This window comes from Macrotis lagotis, chromosome 1 (assembly GCF_037893015.1).
Source record: "Macrotis lagotis isolate mMagLag1 chromosome 1, bilby.v1.9.chrom.fasta, whole genome shotgun sequence".
In the NCBI taxonomy this organism is placed as follows: Eukaryota; Metazoa; Chordata; class Mammalia; order Peramelemorphia; family Peramelidae; genus Macrotis; species Macrotis lagotis.
This window is the reverse complement of record NC_133658.1, coordinates 245,196,326-245,220,217: the sequence shown is the minus strand read 5'-3', so window position 1 is coordinate 245,220,217 and position 23,892 is coordinate 245,196,326. Positions and strand designations below refer to the sequence as shown.

Here is a 23,892-nt window from a genome sequence, read left to right as displayed (position 1 = left end):
GTGCCTGCTGCAGGATGGGTTACCTGCTGCTGCAGCAATCTTGTTATTGAGTAGCTTGGTTTGGCTGTTTGGGACAATTCGGAGGTCCAGGCTCTCAGGAGACTGTGGGGAATTCTGGGCACGTGATGCCATGAGTGCATTGAGGTACTGCAGTCGAGTTACCTGGGGAAAAGAAAGGGATACTTAGCTTCAAAAATGTACTTCTGGCCAGAGCTCTGCCTTATTTAACTTATCATCTGTCATCTGTTTAAATATGATATACTGGAGAGAAAGGAAAAAAGAATCTAGATAGGAAAAAACCCTAGAAAAGCTCTCCTTAAGACTGACAGGAGGAATTTTGAAAAATAGAAAGGAACTATTCAAAGAAATGCTATTTTAGGGCCCTCAGGGGCCACAAATGGGATGAGGAAGATATGATAAGGAAAAGGGAAAAAGAACAGGATAATTAGAGACAGGACAAAATCATCATGCTAATACTTCCCAAAACTGGAACTAGAGTGCTTCTGTGAGTAACCAAGAGGAATCATTCTGGAAACAAAGGCTCATTATCGAAAAGATAGATAAAATTAGAATTTTACCTAGATCCCATAGAGAAATGTGACCAGCTTGGCCTAGCCATATTAGGAACACAAAACTCATTAAAACCAGCACTGATGAGTTATATGGACCTTCACCTTAATGAACTGCAGGTCAGAGAGGGCCCTCACGGTGTAGTCAGGACAGTAAGTAGAAGAGTAGTGGGTACTCTCTGCTGGCTCGGACTGCAGGTCACGTCGGCTGGGTCGAATTGAAGACACTGGGGACTGATGAACTATCGAAAGGCAACAATCAGTAGTGTCCAATCAGTAAACTTCATCCACCTTGGGGAAGGGCATTACCTTGAAGTTTTCAAAAACTATTCCATTAAAAAGAATACTAGAGAAAAGACTGACACAAATTTTGAAGAGATGAAAAAGAAATAGATTCCCCCCCCCCCCCCCGGGACATGGTACAGATGAGGAGGGCAGATAGGAAAGGACTCTAGCCTTCTCAGTGTTCCAGGTTGTCTCATCTTCAGCATACATTCCTTCACAATAGTTCTGGGAGGTAGATACATAAATATTATCATCAGTTCTGCAAAGGAGGAAACTCAGGCCCTAAGAGGTTAAGAGAAACTTACCTGTGGCCACACAGCCAATAAGGACCACAGGCATCATGCTGCCTAGCACAATTCTTACAGGTATCTACGTTCCAAAATTTCTTCTATTTGGATAGTCACGATGGCAGGAGCTCCTCACTCCCTACTTCTCCCCACTCCCCAAAACTGTTTCTTTTTGATTCTGTATAATAGACTATTCAGTTTGCAGAGAAAGTGGGAAGAAAAGAGTAGAAACCAGCACATCAATGTGTGTTCAGGTCTCTGAGGGCCCATGAACCACATGACCCTATGAAAAGAAGCATTTCTCCTTCACCACCCCACACATGCCAGACACCAGAGCAAACCCCAATCCACTGCACTTCTTTAGGACCTACTATGTGCCAGGCACTGTGTGAAGTCCTGGAAATGGCAGCTCTCAGATAACTAACAAATCTAATAGTGGAAACAGCACATCAATAAACAGACACCCACAAAGAACAGAGGAGAGAACCAGGAGAAAGGACTAGCAGTCAGGCAAGTGTGAAAGACTTCCTACTAATAGTAACGCAAGGACAGGATGTTCTTCTTTTCTGAGACTTCACTAGAAAAGCAATGAGAAGGAAGATCAAAGGCCAAATGTCCTGGTGCTCTTACCTGAGGATGGTGCTGACAGGGCAGACACCCCATAGTAAGTGAAGGCTCCATTCTCAAACTTGAGGCCCTCCTTCCCAATCTCCACCTCAACCCTGCCCTGAAGGGAAAAAGAAGACAGGAATGACTTTTGTACAAGGGGACTAATCACAGAAGAATGACTGCTTTCAGTTGGACATGAAGAGAGCAGATTGAAATCTAAACAAACATATTTGTGAACAGGAGAGGAAACACCTGCTGTGGGTAGACACCATGCCTCTGCTTTACAATGATCATCTCATATGATCCTTATCACCCCCATTTTTCAACTGAGGATACTGAGGCAACCAGAGGTCAGGTCTGAACTCTGGCCTTCCTAAAGTAGGCCTGGTGTTCTCCACTGTACCCTCTGATTTGGAACATTCTTATTTCCCAACTACTGTCCCTTCTCTTGATTTTATTGTGGAAAGGGATCCAGGTCCAAGGCCTGATGATAGGATGAGCCAGAACCCGTTGAGTTACCTGCAGGATGAGAATGAAGTAGTTAACTGGCTGATTGCGCTGGTAAAGGTAATGGTCTGCAGCCAGTCTGTTGCATTCATCAAACTTCACTTCCTGGTTGACACTGGGATGCTTCAGCAGGTGTAGCAGGACCTTCTCTGAGATTCGTAGTGGGCTAAATAAGTCCACCTCTGCCCCATGGTGGGAAAAAGTGACAAGTGTCCATGAGGGGCCAGAGTCACTCAAGCTTCTACTCCCAACTGCCCCCAGGCCTACCTGAGGTACCCCCATACCAAATCAGCAAGCTGGAAGTGCTACAGAATGAGAAAACTGGCTCCAAGCCCATAGAATCCGTGATACTGGAAATGGGCCACCCAACTACAATTCCACTAGCCTTGCTGGTCACAAGCCTTGGGCCCCCCCATCAGCTGGTCTGCCCCTTCTCTGAGCTGATACAAAGAAAAGTTCCACTGCAGGTAACAGGAAAAAGAAAATATGTCTTTACCTCTAGGCTTCCTAGGCCTTGATGGTTTATTTGCTCAGAACACAAGGATTTCCCTGTGAATTGTGAATGGGGTTGTAGTGGGAGAGTCCCAGTACCTCTCCTTTAAAGTCTTTATGCCTCAGAAAACAGAAGGTAAGAGGTTCCATATCTGGTCAGATACCCCAAAAGGCAGTGCCTCTTCATGCCCTTGATCAGGGGAGAGCCCAGGGATGGTGAGTAAGAAGGAGGCGAGGGTCCTCTTCCCCTCACCTCGGGAGAGGAAACGTTGGGTGGCCAGGAGCAGCTGGGGAGAAATCTTCACTTTGTGCTCATTGTCAGACCCTTTGAACAAGGAGAACTCCTCCTTCTTTCGCTCTATCGGAGTGTTCAGAGAAGTAGGTTTCTTCTTCACCTTGTTTTCTCCTGAAACAGGATTAAAGATCATTAGCAACTAGTTCCGCCAATATATTCAAGTGACTTCATTACTGTATTTCTCTTCCTATGAAGAGCCTATGATATAGAGAGGTTTGACAGCTTCAAGTTACAAAGGAGGTGGCTACTTCACTGACCACTGCAGAACAGCTGCCCTTTGTGCTGGATACAGCTACTGTTCTAATTACCTGATAAATAAGGCAAAGAAATAGGCACAAAGGATATGCCAAAAGATAGAACTCCCTATTTGGAACTGATTCAGGATAATAACTTATATAACAAAGCAGGCTAGGGTATCAACTCAGGAATTGTAGGCCATTATTATTGTACATGTAGTGAAAGGCTTACTTAACTATCAATAGGTGTAAATATTAACACTTAGAAACACTGACATCATTTGTTCTGGTAACACAGGGACCATGTTAGACTCAGACTCCAAAACAGAGAAAGAACATGAAGCAAAATATTAATTCAAGACAATCGTCATTGTTCAATGCCCCAAGGTCAGATTTGAAGTTCCAATTCTGTCAGGTAAATTTATAAAATGATAAAAAGCCTTAAGATCAGACTGCTGAGTCAGGATATACCAAAAGCATTTTTTAACAGTCATTCTAGAATTAGGCCAAAGGCAAAGAACACTGATTCTCTGCAGCGACAAATCTAGATTTGGGTTGTAAAAGAACTAATTTGTAATGATAACACAAACTCAAATGCAGGAAAACAAAAAAGGCTCAGAAAAGATATCTACATCTACCATCATGATGATTATTAGGGGGGAAAAAAGTTCTAAAAAAACTTAAGATTACTAAGGGATGGGAGGTATAATGTTGAGTTCAAGCATGACGATATCAGATACAATGTCATCTTGGAAACTTGAAAATTCTGGTCATAATCATAGGGAAACAGGGTTGAAGAAATCTGTTTACCAGGATATTTGAAAATAACTTTGTCAACAAAAGAGGAATTTAAGTTCATTTGTTTCTAAGATGCTTGAATAACTCCATAACTTGAGAGAAACTGGATGAGAAAAACAAAGCAAATTCAGAAAGGAATTAACTCACCATAGTCATCAGATTCATCCAAGATCTCTGACTTAATTATCTCCTCAATGACATCCTCCAGTGTGACAAGACCCATAACCTCATAGAATGGATCTCCCTCACCTTCATTGTTCACCTTCTGTACAATGGCAAGATGTGACTTTCCTGTGGAACAACATGCTGTTGTCATAGTGGCAAACAGAAAGGAAGCCTCGATCATACAAAATTCTGGGATACAAGTATGGGACTTAATAGCTATAGAAGACTCTCAGGAATGAAAGGATAGTAGGAAAGCATAAACTGGGTTTGAATCCTGACTCAAGATACTCACTAGCTATGTGACCCAGGGCAAATCATTTTAATTCTGGGATCTCAATTTGATGGCTTCAAAGTCTTTTAGGGCCTTTCCAGCTCTAAATTTTTAAGCTCTATTTTCTAAACTGTCTCTTATCAAAAGAAAATATCTCTCACTGGATATCTATTTTATTTTGATTTCTCCCCGCCCATTACATGTAAAAAACAATTTTTAACATTCGCTTTTTTTAAAAATACTGAGTTCCAAATTCTATCCCTCCCTCCCCCTTCTCTTTGATGACAAACAATTTTATATAGGTTATATGTGTGTAATCATGTCAAACGTTTCCATATTAGTCATGCTATGAAAGAACCCCCCCATGAAAAAAAATGTACACACACACACACACACACACACACACACACACACACACACACACAGAAAGTGATAAACAGTATGCTTCAATCTGTACTGAGATGTCATCAGTTTTTTCTCTGTAAGTGGATATTTTTCATCAGAAGCCAAACATTTGGCTATGACCCAATGATCCCTGAGAGAAAGAAATGTCAAATACTTTGTAATCCCTTTATAATTTCTAGCACTGTGTCTTGTATCAATTTAAAAAATTTATTAAAATAACAAAATGACAAGGGAACTGACATATATTAAATTGATGGCTTTATTGATTTGCTCCCAATATGTTTGAGACTATGAAAAATCATTATTATTCTCAGTTCGCTTTAGGAAGTTGCAGTATGAGAAGCTAGGACTACAGGATGTTTACAGGTAATAGAAGCCTGCAGCATTGTTTGCAAAGAACAAGAAAAGCTGAAAAATGCCACAAATGCAATGCTTCATAGACACAAATTCAATTTGTAGTACAAAATGATGTGCCAATGAGGAATGGAATAGTTCTTTAAATTAGTATTTTCTGTTAAACTGAAACAATCACATTTGCATATATATATATATATATATATATATATATATATATATTGATAAACATTTATTAATAAGGACTAACTATCTACCAGGCATTCTTCTGAGTATCAGGAATACAAAAATAAAAATTTAACAATCCCCCCTTATTAAAGAGGTTAACACTCTCTCTGAAGAAATAGTAATAGGTAATACAAAATATATACAAAGTAAAAACAAAGTAATTTTGGAGGAGGGACATTAGAAGTTTGTAAATGTATTGTTGGTAGAAATCAGGGAAGACTCATGTTTAAATTAAGCCTCAAAGGAACTCAAGCTTTCTAAGAGGGCCAGGAGTCAATGCTTTACAGATATGGGATGGGGGAAAAGGAAGAAGATAATGACTAGATAAACTCTAAAGACCACACCAACTCATATCTATGACCACCAATACCTGAGGGTGGTGACTGATCATATATTTTGTAATCTCTTCTAGTCTTAGCAATGTATTTTGTAGCAACAGCACTTTGGTAGCATTTCTCAGCCTTCAGAACAAAAGAACGAGATACAAACTAGATGCAATGTCATAAGAGATGGGAGATAGAATGTTCTGTGTGAGGAAACACAGGGTCAGATTTTGAATTTTGAATAAAAACCAAAGAATTTGTATTTTATCCTAGTGACAAGAGAAGCGGAGCCACTCAAGCTTTTTAAGCAATGGAATGGTGAGATCAGATTGGTACTTTACGAATATTATTTGGCAACTGTGCTGAAGATAGATGAGAAAGGGGAGAAATCCGAAGCAAACAGATCAATTGGAAGACTGATTCAATAGTCTAGTCTAGAGGCAATAGGGGTACCTAGCGTGAGACAATAGAAAAAATGCTGATCTTGCAATCACTGTACCTGAGAGTTTGAGTCTAGATTCAAACATTTACTAAACCTGAGTTTACTAGGCAAGTTACTTTAACCTGGCTTCAATTTCCTCATCTATAATAAGTTGAACTAGATGACTTCTGATCTTTTCAAATTCACATGTATGATCTTAGGGCTTGAATCAGGAGAAGTGTTAAGTATTACACTTCTTGAGTGGAGACAGAATCCAAGGGACTAGACAACAGATTAGCTGTGGGAATAGAGGAAGAGTGAGTGGAGTCCAGTTAAAACCTAGGAAACTGGCAAGATGGCAGTGTTCTCTACAGATGGTAGAACGGTAGAAAGTAGAGCTTGGCCACAGTAGGATTTTCTCTCTACTCTTACCATTGTGAATCTTTTCTGTCCCCCACCCCCCCAGATTAAGTTTGCTTAAGGGTGGCCCTCTAGTTTAGTAGGGGGAGATTAAGATAGTTCACAATGGGACTGATCCTAGAGCAATTTGGAACTATGCCCAAAGGGCTATACAAATGTGCATATCTTTTAATTAAAAATACTTCAACTAGGTCTGTATCCAAAGAGATTTTTAAAAAAGGAAAAAGACCTATTTGTACAAAATATTTAAAGCAGTTCTCTTTTTTAATGGTAGCAAAGAAATGGAAATTGAGGGAATGGCTGAACTAGTTTGGTAGGATTGTAATGGAATATAAACAGAATGCTTTAAAAAAATCTATAATGACTTAGATGAATTGATGTAGAGTTCAGTGAGCAGAACCAGGAGACAACTTTACACAATAATAGCATTACTGTAAGATGATCAACTGTGAATGACTTAGCTGGTCTCAGCAATTCAATTCCAAGACAATTCCAAGATTCGATGAAAAATGCTATCCACCTTCAGAGAAAGAACTAAAGGAGTCTGAATGCAGATTGAAGCACACTGTTTCTCATTTTTTTTCTTCATGGTTTTGTGTTGGGTTTTTTAAGTCTGTTTTCTTTCACAACATGACAAAAATGGAAATAGGTTTCACATATGGCAATGTATAATCTATATTAAATCTCAGAGTGGAAAGAGAAGGGAGAGAGAGAACTTTGAACTCGAAATCTAAAAAAAATGAATGTTAAAAATCGTTTTTACATGTAATTGGGAAAAAAATATTATTTAAAAAAAAAGATGGTTCACAATGCTTGATTATTGCTTAGAAAACTATTCCTATATATGATGGATTTACCTGGTCACATTGCTCCCTTTGTACCTTACCAACTATGTGGAATTATTTAAAAATTCAAAGTGACATTTTGCAGAATGTTCTGATATCCTTCTGGAGAAGTGGAATGGGAGATGCAAAGGAGCACACCGGTTATGGTTCTGTCACTTTTGAGACAAACCCCTTCTTCCAAGTACCTGCTAGTGGAAGAGATACACAATGAACCTTGTAGCTCTTACATTCCTGCCCTATGTATCTATAAAAGTGCCATTCCAAGTCAGAACTTCAAAATGGCTCTACCACACAAAGCGAAACCTATTTGGGAAGATGGAAAACTCTAGCATGTGATTTTTGAGCAACATCCTCAGTGAATTTTGGGAATATTCAAATGGATCAAAGCTCAAAGATGAAGGGAGATTTACACAGACTGTTGCCAAAGGAAAAAGAGCCCACTCCAAGTCAAGTCACCTCAGCATATCAACCAGCTACAAGAAACCAAAGCAGTAACTTTTACACAAGGTCCTTCATTTTCTGTTTTTACAAAAGTGCCAGTCAGCCAGCTACCCCACAAAACCAAGAGTAAACTATGATGAATAAAGAGCTTTTTAAACAAACAAAATACCGATATTAAGAAAAAATAAAAATTTTTTACCTAAGAAACCTAAATGTTCAAGGTGGTCATAACCCAATACAGAAGTAGGAATATTATTAAAAGGAACTCAGTTTGAATAGGTAAAAAGTTCAGCTTGAATGAACTTTGATTCTTTCTCTGCATAAATTGGATTATAACTAATGAAAATTTTAGTCTGTCAGCCAGAGTAACTCATTGCATTAGAAAATGTATTTCTGAACTATGCATAAGTGCCAAAACTCAATTTTTTTTTGTGACATATCTTGCTGTTTTAAAAAACTATGATGCTATTGGAAAAAAAACAAACAGAAAACATAGTTCTGTTTCAAAAAAAGATTTTCAGGATCAAGAGCTAAGGAAAAATCCAGACAGATACTAGAGATCCTCTAAGGAACATTAAGAGTTTCTAAGATGCTCTAAGAACCATGTAACTGTATTTCCTGAGGGGGGCGGGGGTGGGAAGATTTAACTTATTAACATTCTTAATAGCTATTGAGGCAGACCTGACTGGTTTCAACTGTTAAGCAACTTTTTGATGTAAAGATTGTAAGTATTGTAATTATTCAAGAGACAGCAAGCAAAAACCAAAAATCACACTAAAATCCAGGTTCTCAATTAGAAATCTGGCGCAGGTTGTTGAGCCCTAATCTGTCCTCCATCTGGATATCCTTGAAAAATTTCATCTTGATGGCAACAAGCCAAGCATTGCTGTTTTGAAGAAAGTAGGGTGCCTTTGCAGAAGAGCTCCACAAAGTATTCATTCTTTCTGGTCAGATTCATACAAAGTAAATTGTGGTTCTGAGTCCAGAAAAGGGTTTTTTTCCCTCAACAAGAAAAAAAGAAACAGGTGGGGCTGCTAGGTGGCACAACGGATAGAGCACCAGCCCTGGAGTCAGGAGTACCTGAGTTCAAATCCAGCCTCAGACACTTAATAATGACCTAGCTGCGTGGCCTTGGCCAAGCCACTTAACCCCATTTGCCTTGCAAAAAAACAAAAAGAAAAAAAAGAAAGAAAGAAACAGGCAATGTTCTAGGAAGAAATGAGCACATGTTGAGTCTGGCTCAGGGTATTTTTATTCATATTCTTTTTAGAGATGCTCCCAACTTAAAAGATCTAGAACAGGTTATTTTTTAGAATCTCATCAGAATGCTGCAGGAATAATATTAATAGGCCCACTGATTAAGAACATTCTAAAAAACAGGTTTAAGATTAAATGAAACAAAAGGGGAAAAAGAGGAAGAAGGACAAGAATAAAAATGAAGACTGATATCTACCCAGTAGATTATATTTGCTAAGAGTAGAGTGGAAGAGGTGGTGATGAGAGGAAGGCTGCAAGGATATCAAGTGGAAGACAAAGATCAGCTTCCCTAAGATAGCCTTTCAAGTATGAAGATGGTGTGCTTGCAGCAAAAAACCCGTCAGTTTACCACATAAAGAGAAAAATTTTTCAGTAGGGAACTCAAGTATCTGTACACATGTAGGCACACAAAGACACATACCTTCCCTATGTGGAAAGGAAGCAAATTTTAAGTCTTCTGAATAACTTTTGAGGTTGCCATTACAGAATCTCATTTCCCAAGTGTCTAATAAGCTGATGCTCTTGAAGCTTGAGGGCAGCTTGGTTGGTACCATAGGGAAAGTTGCCCCACTGAATTCCTGATTTCTCACTTTTTTCAGGACCGGACTTTGGGAAATTTTCTTAATTTGAAATATCTCCTAAACACTTGGTCTACCCCCTTGGAAAGAGACAGGCACCTTTATAAAAGGGTTTACTGGAGTATGAAGAGTAGATTGAATGCATGTGAAAATTGAAAAGAGGGAGGGATTCCTTTGCACCATCAAAACCACACTTTGGAGATAATAAATAATGACAACCAAATAACTGTTGTCACAGTTTTTTTCAACTTGATCTGTGATTTTTCCAGTAGAGGGACTTTCCAGGAGGAATTCCCTTTACCGGTAACAGACTGGCAACTGCTCTACAATTTACAGCTTTGTTATAGGCAAATTTTTGGTTGGAGCACTAAAGTGCTTATGTAATGCTGTATTTAGTTGGGTTTTTTTTAGTTTTTTTTTGCTAGGCAATGGGGTTAAGTGACTTGTCCAAGGCCACACAGCTAAGTAATTATTAGGTGTTTGGGGCTGGATTTGAATTCAGATATTCCTGATTCCAGGGCCAGTGCTCTATCCACTGCACCACTTAGCCACCCAGTAGTTAATCTTTAAAAAAAATTTTTTTTTCAAAATTTGAGGACTCTGTATCTTAATTAATGTAGGTACTCCCTCTACCAGGGTCACAAAACCAGTCTATGTCAAAGGTGGAATTTGAACTCAGGTCTTCTCAATTCTAGTGGCAAGTTCTTTCTATACCACGCTACTTCTTTTGTGCTATATCACTTAAAAAATCCCCAAAAACCCAAACCCAAAGTTAAAAACAAAACCCCACACCTCAAAGCTTTAAAAATCTTTAACTCAATTCAGCAGTGTGAGTATTTCTTCTATTGGAGAGCACAATCCACTGGGCAGCAAGGTGGCCAAATGGATAGAGTACTGGCCCTGGAATCAGGAGGGCCTGAGTTCACATCCAGCCTCAGACACTTAACAATTACCTAGCTGTGTGATCTTGGGCAAGTCACTGAACCCCACTGCTTTGCAAAAACAAAAAAACAAAACAGAGAGCACAATTCTTATAGTCATTCTGGTGACTGGCTCAGAGAAAATAGTGGGTACTTGATGAGATCTTTCCATGACTTACATTTTATTGGAATAGTCTGAGAAATCATGATCACTTCCTCACCAGAATTAGACATAAGAGTAGAATTTCAGCTGAGGCAAAACAAAAAAAAAACAAATGAACAAATAAATAAATAAATAGATAAATGTAGCAGAGATTTATCAAGGGGAACTACAACAAAGGATAACCCCCATTGCCTTGCAAAAACTCAAAACAAAACAAAAATTTTTTTTAAAAATTAGCCCAGTTTTAAATCTGCAAGAAATGCCAGATAGATATAACAAAATCCTCCAGCCTCCCTATCTTGCTATTTTTTTAATTTTTCTGTTTCTATCTTTTCTATTTCCCTATCTTCCTCAATTCTGCTGTGTCTCCCTTTTGGAAACAATAATGTCCTCTAGCCCACTGAAAATTCTTACAACTGTGAGGGTGGGGCTGGCTCCCCTGGAGCTGTTCTGTCATTACCCTGTACATTTTAGCTCCTCGACCCTAGGGCCCTACAGCAGACAATTAGTCTCTATTCGATTTCATCTACCAAGCTTGTTGCTTGTGGCAGGTACACTGGGAGGCTTAACTACCTAGAGGTGTTGATATAGGAATAACCTATGGGCACACATTAAAATTAGCTGATCTCTCCCTCCACATCCTGTCTAACCTTTGAAAGAGATAAGAAACATAAGAGAAGAAAAATTCTTCATACCATTAGTGCTAAATCAGGTTTTTAAAAAGTAATAAAACGACAGGTAATTTGAGGGGAAAGAATATATCCCCAAAGATAAAACATTCAGGAGAATCAGAAGGATGGAGAATTCTTATCATCTTGCTTATGAGCAAGAGAACACTTCTGCCATTATATTGGTTGGAATTTCATTTACCAGGATGGCAGACAACTCAATCTATCCACAACTACCATATTTTGCATGAAATTGAAGGTAGGCTGCTTAATGTACCTCACAGACTTCTCCCAGAGCCTGCTTTCAACAACTATAGTTTGCCAGGTAAGAAAGCATCAAGAATTTCTCAAGATAAATCAATGATTCTTATCAGTTTGATCAGAATTCTCCCACAAAAGATCTCCAAAAAAACTGGTGAGCCCCAGACTCCCTACTAGCATAAACACTATAAACTTTTCTGTTTTAAAGTGAAATGTCAAGGTACTTGATGAATAAGAACAATGAGATTAGGGGACATATCTACGTCAATATAGTAAATCAGCATTTTACTGTATATATGGGGATAAGAACACCTTTCTGATTCTCATAACCTGGAGTCTTTACTCCCTCCAAGTTTATTCAGTTAGTTTATGGCTTGATCTTCCTTACCCCAGTCCTTAAGGTTTTAGCTCATTCTGTGTCCTGAGGCTGAATTCCCATTCTATATCTCAATAGTACCAGTTACCTTTTCTAGGTAATAACAACAACACCCCAAAATGAGCCAGAAGCCCTATTGAATCCATATCAGATCCTAGGATCCTAGATCTAGAGTTGGAAAGGGACACAGAGGCCAAATAATCCTTCTCCCTAATTTTGAAGATGAAGAAACTATAGTCAAGAGATTAAATGACTTGCCCATGAAACTCAGGTAGTGTCGGGTGACATTTGAACCCAGGTCCTCAACCTCCAGAGCCAGGGATCTTTCTACTACCTTGTCTTACCCTTTTAACCCTGATGTGACTTGCTGATAAAGCCTGTAAGATATGTAGGCAGTCTGATGAGGAAATATAGGACATCATGCACCCTGTATTTATTTCCCAGGGATTCTGACAAGTTTATTCACAACTTTCAAAGAAAAGCACAGGCAAGTCAGGACAGTAGTCTAGAGGGAAGGGAAGGTGCTGCAGTGGAGCCACATGCAACATAACTAAGATTAGAAGAAGAAAGACAAAAGCTATAGTGATAAAGCTGCTTTAAGATAAAGAAAAGTAAAAGTTTTTTTTATTCTTTAGAAAACCTTAAGTATTGTTGCTCTATTCTTTTTTTAGGTTTTTTTTTTTTGCAAGGCAAATGGGTTAAGTGGCTTGCCCAAGGCCACACAGCTAGGTAATTAAGTGTCTGAGACCAGATTTGAACCCAGGTACTCCTGACTCCAGGGCTGGTGCTTTATCCACTATGCCACCTAGCCGCCCCTGCTCTATTCTTTATAAGTAAGGTAGCAGAGAAAGAAGTGGTAAGCCAAGTGGCACAGAACACAGAGGGTTGAACTGATTAAATAAGACTTAGCAGCCTGACCTAGCTTGTGACCCAGGGCAAGTCATTTTACTTCTTTGTGCCACCATTTTCTCTCCAATAAAAAGGGGATAATAATAACAGCACCCCATCTTCCAGGGTGGTAGAGACCAACAAATGACAAAAAATAATCTAAAAGCTTTGTAAACCTTTGCTATGTTTATTTTTATATGCCTTGACCTGTGTCCAAAGTTCCCCCAGAGTCTGAAAAGGGCCAGCTTAAAGATACACAGATAAGTGGGCTCCCTCTCTCAAAGGTGACTAGAACTTTAAATTCAAAGTAGCTTTGTTCTACTCTCAGTTAGTTAAGAAATTCTTAGAAATTCTGCAAAGGATCCTGGAAAAAAAACAAGACCTCCCCCCCCAAGCTGATCAACAGGAAAAGGAGGGAGGAAGAGGAACATTGGAATCATAAAGCAACCAAGAATTTAACAAAGTGGACTGAATTAAGATGAGTGTCCAAGAGCACTGGATTTGCAGTCAGGAGGCTCAAGTTCAAATACCAGCTTTGTTATTTATTAACTATGTCACTTTGGGTAAATCTCTTCACCTCTTCTGGACCTCAGATTCTTTCATCTCCAACCCAAATCTATGACTATTGGATCCCTTCTGTTTCTGTTTCAGTGGGTTCTTTTGACACCTAGGATCTGGTGGCCCTACAAGACCCTCCTCAAACCCGGACTTGCCCAAGCACCTTGCCCCCCCCCAGCTGAGCTTCTGACTAGGTCTCTTCTCTTGTTGAAGTGCTTCCCTGCCTTCAGCAGGATTAGCTCATTGCATTTTTTTTTTCAAAAGGAACGAGGCGGTGGGACAGCTTGGGGGGGGGGGGGGGGGAGAAGGAACTCCAGCTCTGGAGGCAGAGAATTTGGGTTCCAATCCCAGCTAGGCCGCCGGTCCGGTCGGGATTCCGCGTTTGTAAGGGAGGGAGGCGGCCGGAGCAGGTGGCTTACTTCTCGGGTCCTAGGCACACACGCGAGCACCCCGGGCCCGGCCCGGCCCGGCCCATCCTTCCCAGTTCCCGGGCTCCGCCCCACTCCGGGCCAGCGAGCGGCACCCCCCTCCGGGAGGGCGAGGGCCGCTTACCTCGCTTGAACTCCTCCAGGACGGCGTCCAGTTTGGTGTCGTTGAAGACGAAGTGGAGCGGGTGGTTGTAGAAGCGGATGATGGTGCTGAGCGGGGTGCAGTCCTCCGGGTCCACGAAGGCCAGGTCCTTGAGGTAGAGCATGTCCACGATGTTGGAGCGCTCGTCCTCGTACACGGGGATGCGCGTGTAGCCGCTCTGCATGATGGTGGACATGACGCCGAAGTCCAGCACGGCCGAGGCGTCCAGCATGAAGCAGTCCTTCAGCGGGGTCAGCACGTCCTCCACCGTCTTGCAGCGCAGCGCGCCCTTGCTGAACTCCTCCCGCACGAACTCGTTGTAGGGGTCGGCGCCCCGGGCCAGGTCCACCACGCGCTCGCGCAGCCGCCCGCCCTCCGGCCGCAGGGCCAGCTCCAGCAGCTTGCCCACCGGCAAGGCCACGGGGAAGGTGAGCAGGACGGCCAGGCGGGTGAGGCCCAGGGCGCGCGGGGCCAGGCCCAGGCCCCAGCGGCCGCTGACGGCGGCGGGCGCCACCTCGCCCACCAGGTACACCAGGCCGGCGCTGCCCAGCACGGCGGGCACGGCCCTCTGGCCCACGGCGCGGTAGAGGAGCACGGCGAGCGCGGCCTGGGCCAGGCTGGCGAGCAGCAGCAGCGCGCACAGGGCGAAGCTGCCCCAGCGGCGCAGCGGCTCCAGGCGCCGCGCGGCCGCCCGCTCCGCCTCCGAGCCGCTCTCGCGCAGCACCTGCACCTCGGCGGGGTCCAGGGCCAGGGCGCTCAGCTGCAGCCCGCGGGCCAGCGCCGCCAGCCCCAGCAGCGCGGCGGCCAGCGGGCCCAGCGCCCAGGGCAGCGGGGGCCCCTCCTCCACGGCCAGCGCGTCCCCTTCGGCCGCGGGCGCCCAGCGCCCCCCGGGCCCCCCGCGGCTGCACAGGCGGTAGCGCGCGCCCCCCGCGGGCCCGCCGGGGTCCACGCGCACGGTGAGCAGCGCCGAGTGAGGCCGCACGGCCTCGGGCTGGACGCTCAGGGGCGCGCCGGCGCCCCCGGCCGGCGGCTCCCCTCCCCCCTCCGGGCAGCCCGCGCCCGCGGGAGCGAAGGCCACCCAGGGCCACGAGCGGTTGGCGAAGCCCGAGCCGAAGAGCCGCAGGCGGAAGGCGGCCCCGGGCGCGGCCCGGACCACCCGGCCCCGGGCCCACACGGGCCCTTCGGCCGCGTCCCCGTCCTCTTCCAGGCAGAAGCCCAGCACCCGCGGGCCCGACGCGTCCCCCCCCGCGGCGCAGCCGAGGCAGAGCGCGGCCAGCACCCAGCGTAGGCCGCCTCCCGCCGCCGCCGCCGCCGCCGCCGCCGCCGCCGCCGCCGCCGCCGCCGCCGCCATCACCAGCCACCCCCCTCCGGCTCGCCCGCGCAACCTACTCCGGGGGCCCCGCCTCCCGCCGGCCAGTTAACGCGCCCGGCTGCGCCCCGCTGGCCAATGAGGGGCGGGGGAGGGCGGGGCGTCGGGAGCAGGACTAGGCTGCGCCGCGTTGTAAACAAGATGGGGGCGGGGGGCGCGAGGGGGCGGGGCGCCGGCCGAGCCGGGTTTGGAAGAGGTGACAGCCTGGCCCTGACCTCCGGGGCCGGGTCACGGGCGCGGGCACGGCGCCGCCTTATTCCGCTCCGGGTAGTCCAGTGGGCATTTAAAGGATGAGTCTGAGCCTCCAGGGGCACCGCGGCGTCCCATGCCGCTGAGCGCACCGAGGGGCAGCGCGGCTGGGGTCTGCAGCAAGGGGCTCCCGAGCCCAACCCAATCCTTTCACAGATGAGGAAACGAAGACCGACCCGGCGGTCTGCCCGGCCCGGCTGTCAGCGTCATTAAGTGTAAGAGACAGGACTCCGGATCAACAAAGCTACATTGATGATCTCTAGGATGCCTACAGTCTCCCTTCCAAAGTATCCTTACCCTCTTTGGTCTTTGGTTTCCTTAGCTGTGAAGTGAGATTGGACCAGATGGGCTCCGGGGTCTCTTCTACTTCTAACAAACCTAGGAGTCTTTTGTTTTGTTTTTGTTTTAAATTGCAATCTTAGGAAAAAGCCATTCCAGGAAAAGACCCTGAAAAATTAAGACTCGAAACAAGACCAGCTTCCCTTGCTCGAGACCTCCTGGGTTCTACCTTGGCACACTGCAGTCCCAGAGGCAAATGGTATACTTCCATTTTTTCCTAAGTTGCTTGGCATTTACTAGTTAGGAATCATGGGACACAAGGCAGCCCAGCGTAAAGAATCCTGGATTTGGAGCCAGGAAACCTAGGTTGGAATTCCCAGCTCTGTTCCTTAATATGACTCTAGACAAATCACTTAGTCTCCTTTATAAGACACGGTTAATGACTTTACTATCTCCTTCCCAGGATTGGTAGGTAGGCAGTATGAATTTTCTAAGAGTAAAATTCCATATTAATGTGAATGATAATGATGAAACTGCACTGGTAATGTTGCTGAAATGGCCGATGGGTTAGCATGTGTATTCTGAGCAGGATGACCATTTAAAATTAGAAATACTTTGTGGTGGCAAAGAATTGGAAATCCAGTAAATGTCCTTCAATTGGGGAATGGTTTAGCAAACTGTGGTATATGTATGTCATGGAACACTATTGTTCTATTAGAAACCAGGAAGGACGGGATTTCAGGGAAACCTGGAGGGATCTGCATGAACTGATGCTGAGTGAGATGAGCAGAACCAGAAAAACACTGTACACCCTAACAGCAACATGGGAGTGATGTTCAACCTTGAAGGACTTGCTCATTCCATCAGCGCAATAATTGGGAACAATTTTAGGCTGTCTGCAAAGGAGAGTACCATCTGTATCCAGATAAGGAGCTGTGGAGTTTGAACAAAGTACAAGGACTATTCCCTTTAATTCAGGAAAAAAACCAAACAAACCCAGATGTCTTATTGTTTGATCTGGTTACCTCTGAGAATTCTGTTCTCTTTAAGGATATGATTTCTCTCTCATCACACCCAATTTGGATCAAGGTACAACATGGAAACAAAGTAAAGACTGATGGAGTGCTATCTGTGGGGTGGGGGTGGGGGGAGGGAAGCAAGATTGGGGAAAAACTGAGTAAAACTCAAATATCTTTAATAAAAATTAAAAAAAATAAAATTAGAAATCCTGGGTATAGGAGGAAACACAAGCTGGATATCTGTTTTATCGGAATGTACTTTGGGGAGATAGATAGCAAAGTGGATAGAGCACCAACCCTGGAGTCAGGAGAACCTGAATTCAAATCCTCAGATTTGACCCGGTAGCTGTGAGACTGATTGCCCAGCATGTAAGGCCATCCTGATCCATATCTGGCCACTGGATACAGGTAGTTTTGACTTGGCATGCCGCCCCTCCTAAAATCCAGTTCATTTGCTTGTCATGGCATCACTTCCCTGATGCCATGGTCTTTGAAAATAAAGGAGAAATATCATCACTTTGGGGAGAAAAGGTTGTTTCATTTTCTTGTGAAATGTTTGTTAAATGTTAAAATATTTTTTAAAAAATATAACCAAGCTGGAGAAGACAGCAAAATCTGCAGGCCAAAAAGAACTTTTGTGACTGGACACAGGCTCTTGGGTTTTTACTTACTGCTATATGTGTGTGTGTGTGTGTGTATAACAGGACATTTTCAGTTATCCTTCCAGATCCTGGTCAAACAAATGAGATCTCTGGGACCAGCATTGAAAGGGACTCTTGAAATATCCTGAATGGACTTGTAGTCCTCCTTTCCATCTCATGACAGCAAAGACATAAGATGCTCAATCAAAGAGACTGCTTCCTACTAGACCTCTTTGCCATGATTCTCACACAATGCTAAGAGATGTGTGCTTTCCCCCTATTCCCACATGGACAATGGACTCAATTTGGAGACCTTGCATTTGGAACTATGACTGACTTGTGTTTGCTTTTCTCACTCAACAGCTAATTATCAACCTCAAGGTGGAGGTGTCATGGACTCGAGTCTACCTTGAGTCCAATGTATCCTAAGGGACCTAGTTCATTGAGGGAAGCTGCCAGGCCTCAAAGGGAGTTTCTTCATCACATATGACAAGCCCACTATTGGTTCCATTTTACCAGATGTTATACTGGGAATTGTTTTGAGTGAAATATAAATATAAATATAAAATGTCTAATATGCAACCAGATCAGCAAACTACTTTATGTTCTGAGGAGGCTTAAGTATCAACCTATCAGCAGTCATTTATTGTAAAATGCTATTCTCAGTTACTCTATCAATGTGAGGGGCCTTTTGTGTTTATTTTGTTGGTGGGCATACCTACACCCTTGATTCATAATACACACTGGATACCTTTCCACTGACCCTTTTTGGAGAAACATCAGACATGAGCCAAAATCTAAACTAAACTGTCCTGGATTATTATTAGGGTTAAGGTTGGACCTGAAAAGTGTGAGAAAAGGTAGAGTACCCCCCCACACCTCTAATTGGGAGATTGGGTTCTCCCAGGACTGAACTTGATCCAGATCAGAGGTGCATGGTATAGGGATGCCATAGTGTAAAAAGAGAATGGGGAAAGGACACCAGCTTCTGTGAACATAAAAGTAGTCTCTTATTGTTAGAGAAGTCATTTTCTTCCTAGTCTAATTCACCTAGAAGAGGAGCTATAAAAGAATATTAAGTACTTAATAAATACTTATCTATTGATCTGTTAAGATTATCTAATATGACTAGAAATTAACAAACCTGGGAAACATCTGAAATGTATCATTACTCAAAGACTTTAAAGAATCCAGCATTTTGGCATTGGTGACACATTTGGTCCATCATGAAGTTTTCCTTCTTGTACCACCTTTCAAACCTGCCTCCTTGTCCACTTTCTGTGACCCCAGTCCTAAGCCAGACATTAACAAATCCCTTATATCTGGACTGTTACACATTTGTTTCCTTCTTAATTTCATTATAATCTCCATCCCTTCTTGGAAGCAACTTAATAATTGTGGACATTTATATTTACATTTAGGCTCAACCTTATATAAGGCACTATGGGCATTGTTATCCTTATTGTATGGATGAGGAAATGGAGGCCCAGAGGAAATTAAATGACTTGCTTCAAAGTAGATAACTTGTAAATTATCTTAGGAAGGATTCAAAAGCAGGACTTTCTGCTGACTCCAGGATAGTTTCCTTCTACTACAATTCATTATCCAAAGAGATGTGGTAGTTATGGAATCATATTTAGAGCTGGAAAATCAAGCCCCCACACTTTATAGGTGAGGAAACTGAGAAACAAAGATAAGAAATGACTTAGCCAAGGCCAAGCAGAATCAATGTCAAAAGCAGAGTTAAAACCCAGATCCTTTAATTCCAAATTCAGAACCATTGCTACCTTGAGCTTAGTTTCATGTGCCAGCATCTGCTGTTTTTTAAACTCCTTTGCCAAAAGACCAGACCATTAAAAAGATCTTGGTGGAATGTGAGAAGTACAAAGAACTTTAGAGATCATCTGTTGTCATTCAGTTGTTTTGATGGTGTCTGAATCAATGTGACCCCATTTGGGGTTTTTCTTGACAGAGATACTACGAGTAGTTTGCCATTTCTTTCTCCAGATTATTTGACAGATGAGGAAACTGAAGCAAAGAGAGTTAAATGACTTGCCCAAGGTCACACAGCTCTTAAGTGTCTGAGGTCAGATTTTAACTTGGGAAGATCAGTCATTGAGCTAGTATGTAGCAGAATGAGGACTTGAAATCAGATCTTTTGACTCCAAGTTCATGCCAGATAGAACATAGGTTTCTTCTCCATCTTGATTGTAGTCCTATTTCCAAAGATTGTGTTAATAATTATTCAACAGATCCAGAATACCTGAACTGTCACTTGGAAGAGAATTACTAAAAGAATCAGTCTGCTCTTCTGAGATTGTTTGTCCCCTGAACTTTCAGGCAGTTCAGAAGGATTTCAAACTCACTAAGATTTATGCAGACATTTCATTTTTATTACCAATCAAAAATAAATTCCATATCTCATTTAGCAAATATCAGTTTTGTGACAAGACACAGACTCAAAATGAAACAGCAAAACTCCCCAAGAGTCAAACTTATAACAATATATGGCCAAAAAAAATCACAAAAATATACAAATTAAAACCTCGCACAAAATAAATAGGAGTTATTTGCAATATTGGATATGACCTGGCTTTTGTATTTGACTGTTGTCTATGAAGGTTGCTTTCAGTTTTGGGAAGAAGCAGAGATAGGACAATTCCAGTATGTAATTCAGACCCAGGAATAAAGCATAGAGGAGAAAAGGTAAGGCCAGGTCAGAGGGAAACTGGAAAGTTCCCCCTTCCTCCACTGGAAGGGGGAAGTTTTTGGACCAGAAACATTTGGAAATGCTGCCTGACCATCAGCAGAACTATTATTATCCAGAAGTTGGGAGAAAGGAGCATTTGTTGGCAGTAACCATATGTTTAAAAAGAGGTAGGTGTAGAAGTGTGTGTGTGTGTGTGTGTGTGTGTGTGTGTGATCTGCCTCGTTTTTTTTTTTTTTTTTTTAACACACATCCATTTGGTTCAGACCAATGAAATTTGCTTACCCTGGTTAGACCAGAGGATTCCCTTGCCTTCTTAACAGGCTTCAAAAGAATTCAAGCTTTATCACCTCCATACTGAGTACAGTCACAGGTGTTCCTGGAGAATTAAGGTGGAATTTCCCCCATGAAGGGCCTTGTGATTGAAAATCCATGGAGGTTAATTTACCCTAGGCAGGGGAGGAGTGAAGGGTACTCAATGGAGAAAATTATGCCCCTTTGTTTTCAGACGATCAACGTGGTGGGGAGGCATCCTTGAAACAAGATATGTCTTGGTCCCAAGAGATGGGATTCTTTAGGCATTTGAGAATAGAATTGGTTGGATAAAGGAATAAATAAATATCTCAAAGAAACTGTTCCTATTCTCCATGTGGTTCTCAGCCCCCAGCTCTTCTTTCCTTCTGAACAATAGGCAATGAGCAACTTGGTCCCAATGCATCCTCAATAAGGAGATCTCCAGTTTTAGGATGGGGCCAAAAAGAAGAGACATTCAGAGACCTTCTGGGAAAGACTTGGGTTTCCAGGCCTACAGTACCATTAATGACATCCATAGAATTCAGGATGGTTGTCTCAGAACAGGGCAGGAAGCTTTGTAGATGGGACAACATCCCTGGGGGGAATGCAGAAGCTGTCAATAGAGAAAGAGTATCCTGCCTTGTGCTGCAGTGTAAGGAACAAGGGGACCTCATTTATCTCACAGCTCTCATTTCATCAACCTTTGGGAGGTGAAGGTAGTTTTGGATTGAAAATAGGGAATAGTGAGATCTGGGGTGGCTCCTGGGCGAGGAGTCTGACTTGGCTTCTAAAGAACTCATCAGCAACACAAATGCCCCTGAACAATCTCATTCCTGAAGGAGTTATTCCTAGACAGGACTCCTTCAGTTTGGATGTTCTTTCCATTTGGGTCAGGACTTTGGTTCAAGAAAGGGCAGGGGCTGATGTTAATGACTCTGGACCCTAACACTTTCAGTTCTCATCAGAAAGGGGCTGGAGCAAGGGGAAGGTACAGGAGGAACCATGTTATCAAAAGGAATGAAAGAGTTATGGCCCAGGTCCACCAAATACACCATAAGAGCCATTTGGGAAGATTCTGGCCCCTGGTTTTGCAGAAGCTCCCTTCCATAGTTCCATTTATTGTATCCTTGATCAAGGGATTTCAGATGCTGAATGATGACCATTCAGAAGCACTAATCTTCCCCAGTTCTCAGGAATAATTCCTCAGTCACATACCTAGATAATTATGTCTAAAGATCTTAGGTTCCTGGTTTGATGCATAGGGTATGATCCCCTTCCTCCAGCAAACCCCTAGGATGTGATCATTAGGAAGGCCTGGAGAGGAGGTAGCTAGGATCTGGAGATCCCTGAGTCAGGGAAAAATAAGCTAGAAGCTCAAGGCTAAAGGGGGAGGGGATTATGGCTATTGTTTCCTGGGGAAGAAACCTCAGATGAGGCAGTACCCCAACTTTTTCATTAAAAAAAATTTAATAAAAACTCCTAACCCCATAATCCCAACCTCATCCCACCCTTTCCCCAAAGTGAAGTTTAGAAAGAGCAGCAATGAGCTTTTTTTAGAAATCCACTCAAGTTTAAAAAAAAAAAATCCCTGCCCCTTCTCAACTGTTCCCCGGGATCTGCCCCTGGGTAGTACTATCCCAGGCAATCCTGTAGAAATTCCAGGAAAGTACTCTTCCCTGGAAGCTCCACTAAGGCTCCCTGTGGAAGGGCAATATCTCCTCCCTGCCTTTGACAGGCATGGGAACATCTGCTTGGAGAGCCAGACAAGTTATCAAGGGGATGGCCAGGGCCACACTCCCCTGTCTGCTCTGCTCCCTCTGTGGATGTGGGCCCACTAGGGAGGCCCCCAAGGGATTGGTAGGGGGCCCCGGGCCCCCCTGTCACATGGGGCATTCATGGGAGTTGTGGTTGGTCTTGTTCAGGAGAGTATTTCGCTCATTGAGAAGGCTTGTAGTCTCATCAGTCATCTGTAGCTCCGTCTTCTCTGACAAGATTTCACAAGTGAAGTTGTCTACTGGAGACTGGGGGCAGCTCTCCATTCTTGTAGCCATCAATCCATTCTGGTATTGCTGACGGGTGATCTGTAAGGGGAAAGGGACATAGTCATGGAAAGCAGAGATCTCAACTAATAGACCAATGGGTAGATTCCAAGGGAAAATAAGGGATGAATAGGCTTGACAAAAATGAAGTACATTCATTTAAAGTCAAACAGAGCAGGCAGCAGATAAAAGGAAGAATTTAACATGAGACTAGAATCAGGTAAAATCCTTGTTTCCAAGAAAGACAAAGAAATCCATGTAGTCAGATCTAATTAGGCAGGGATAGGAGGAAGCACAAGGGGTGCTAGATAGTGCATAGTCCTCACCTTAATGAACTGCAGATCCGTGAGAGCCCGGACACTGAAGTCTGAGAAGTACTGATTTACTGTGCTAGTCGAAGTGGGGGACATAGGAGAAATGAAGCTCTCTGTGCGTTCTTGACCGGCAAAGGAAGGTGAATGACTGAGGCTAGATGGATAGGATGAGGAATGGTCTGTAAGCAGAGTTAGAGGCATCAATATAAGGATCTTCCCTTACCTCCCAATCTTACTCTTAGCAGGCAAGTGGGCAATGTCAACTTTGCCTACCTCAAGGAATTCAACTCTTCCCATAATTATCATATACATTCATTTTCCCAAAATGACAGAGTTCTCTAGCCTGATAGAAAGTATCTGGAAGGTCTACCTCTGCAGAATGTCCTCAAGGCGGGACTGGATTATCTGTTTATTTCATGGTCTGCATTCTGACCTCATGATAAGTACAGAAAGCCCACTTTCCTTTGAACACAAATCTCTAAAGACAGACTACAAAAATTGGCCTAAGGGTGAATCTACAGCCCCTCTGAAGTCACACTGAAAGAATTCAGAGGAATGAATCACTTCAACAATATGGTCAAGTTATGTGCTTTTCTATGGTCCAGTTATGTGTTTTTTGACTATCAGTTCATAGTGGTATTGGTAAGGATCTACGAAGTGGAAATATTCATCTCAGATTTGTGTGGTCTCAGCTAATAAAACCGCTGGGGGAGATCATAATTTCAGCAAAACACAATGTTATGGATGAACAAAAGAAGCTTCAGAAATTATCTGGTCTAACCCCCTCATTT

General features: G+C 43.2%; 2 protein-coding genes across 3 annotated transcripts in view; both read right to left on the bottom strand.

The window, feature by feature from the left end:
* Positions 1-15,541, bottom strand: part of CNNM3 (cyclin and CBS domain divalent metal cation transport mediator 3) — a 31,062-nt gene extending 15,521 nt beyond the window's left edge. Inside the window, exons 1-7 of the mRNA XM_074188678.1 lie at positions 14,173-15,541; positions 4,226-4,369; positions 3,003-3,155; positions 2,270-2,439; positions 1,772-1,868; positions 675-811; positions 24-162 (exon numbers count right to left, since the gene is read on the bottom strand). Coding sequence (XP_074044779.1) covers positions 24-162; positions 675-811; positions 1,772-1,868; positions 2,270-2,439; positions 3,003-3,155; positions 4,226-4,369; positions 14,173-15,541 — 2,209 coding nt within the window. The remainder of the gene's footprint in view (positions 1-23; positions 163-674; positions 812-1,771; positions 1,869-2,269; positions 2,440-3,002; positions 3,156-4,225; positions 4,370-14,172) is intronic.
* Positions 15,542-20,639: 5,098 nt separating this feature from the next.
* The window catches only part of CNNM4 (cyclin and CBS domain divalent metal cation transport mediator 4), a 71,522-nt gene continuing 68,269 nt past the window's right edge, over positions 20,640-23,892 (bottom strand). For both annotated transcript variants that reach the window (XM_074210035.1, XM_074210036.1), the window contains 2 exons: positions 23,114-23,280; positions 20,640-22,829 (listed from right to left, as the gene is read on the bottom strand). In XM_074210035.1, coding sequence (XP_074066136.1) covers positions 22,629-22,829; positions 23,114-23,280 — 368 coding nt within the window. In that variant the 3' untranslated portion in view covers positions 20,640-22,628. The remainder of the gene's footprint in view (positions 22,830-23,113; positions 23,281-23,892) is intronic.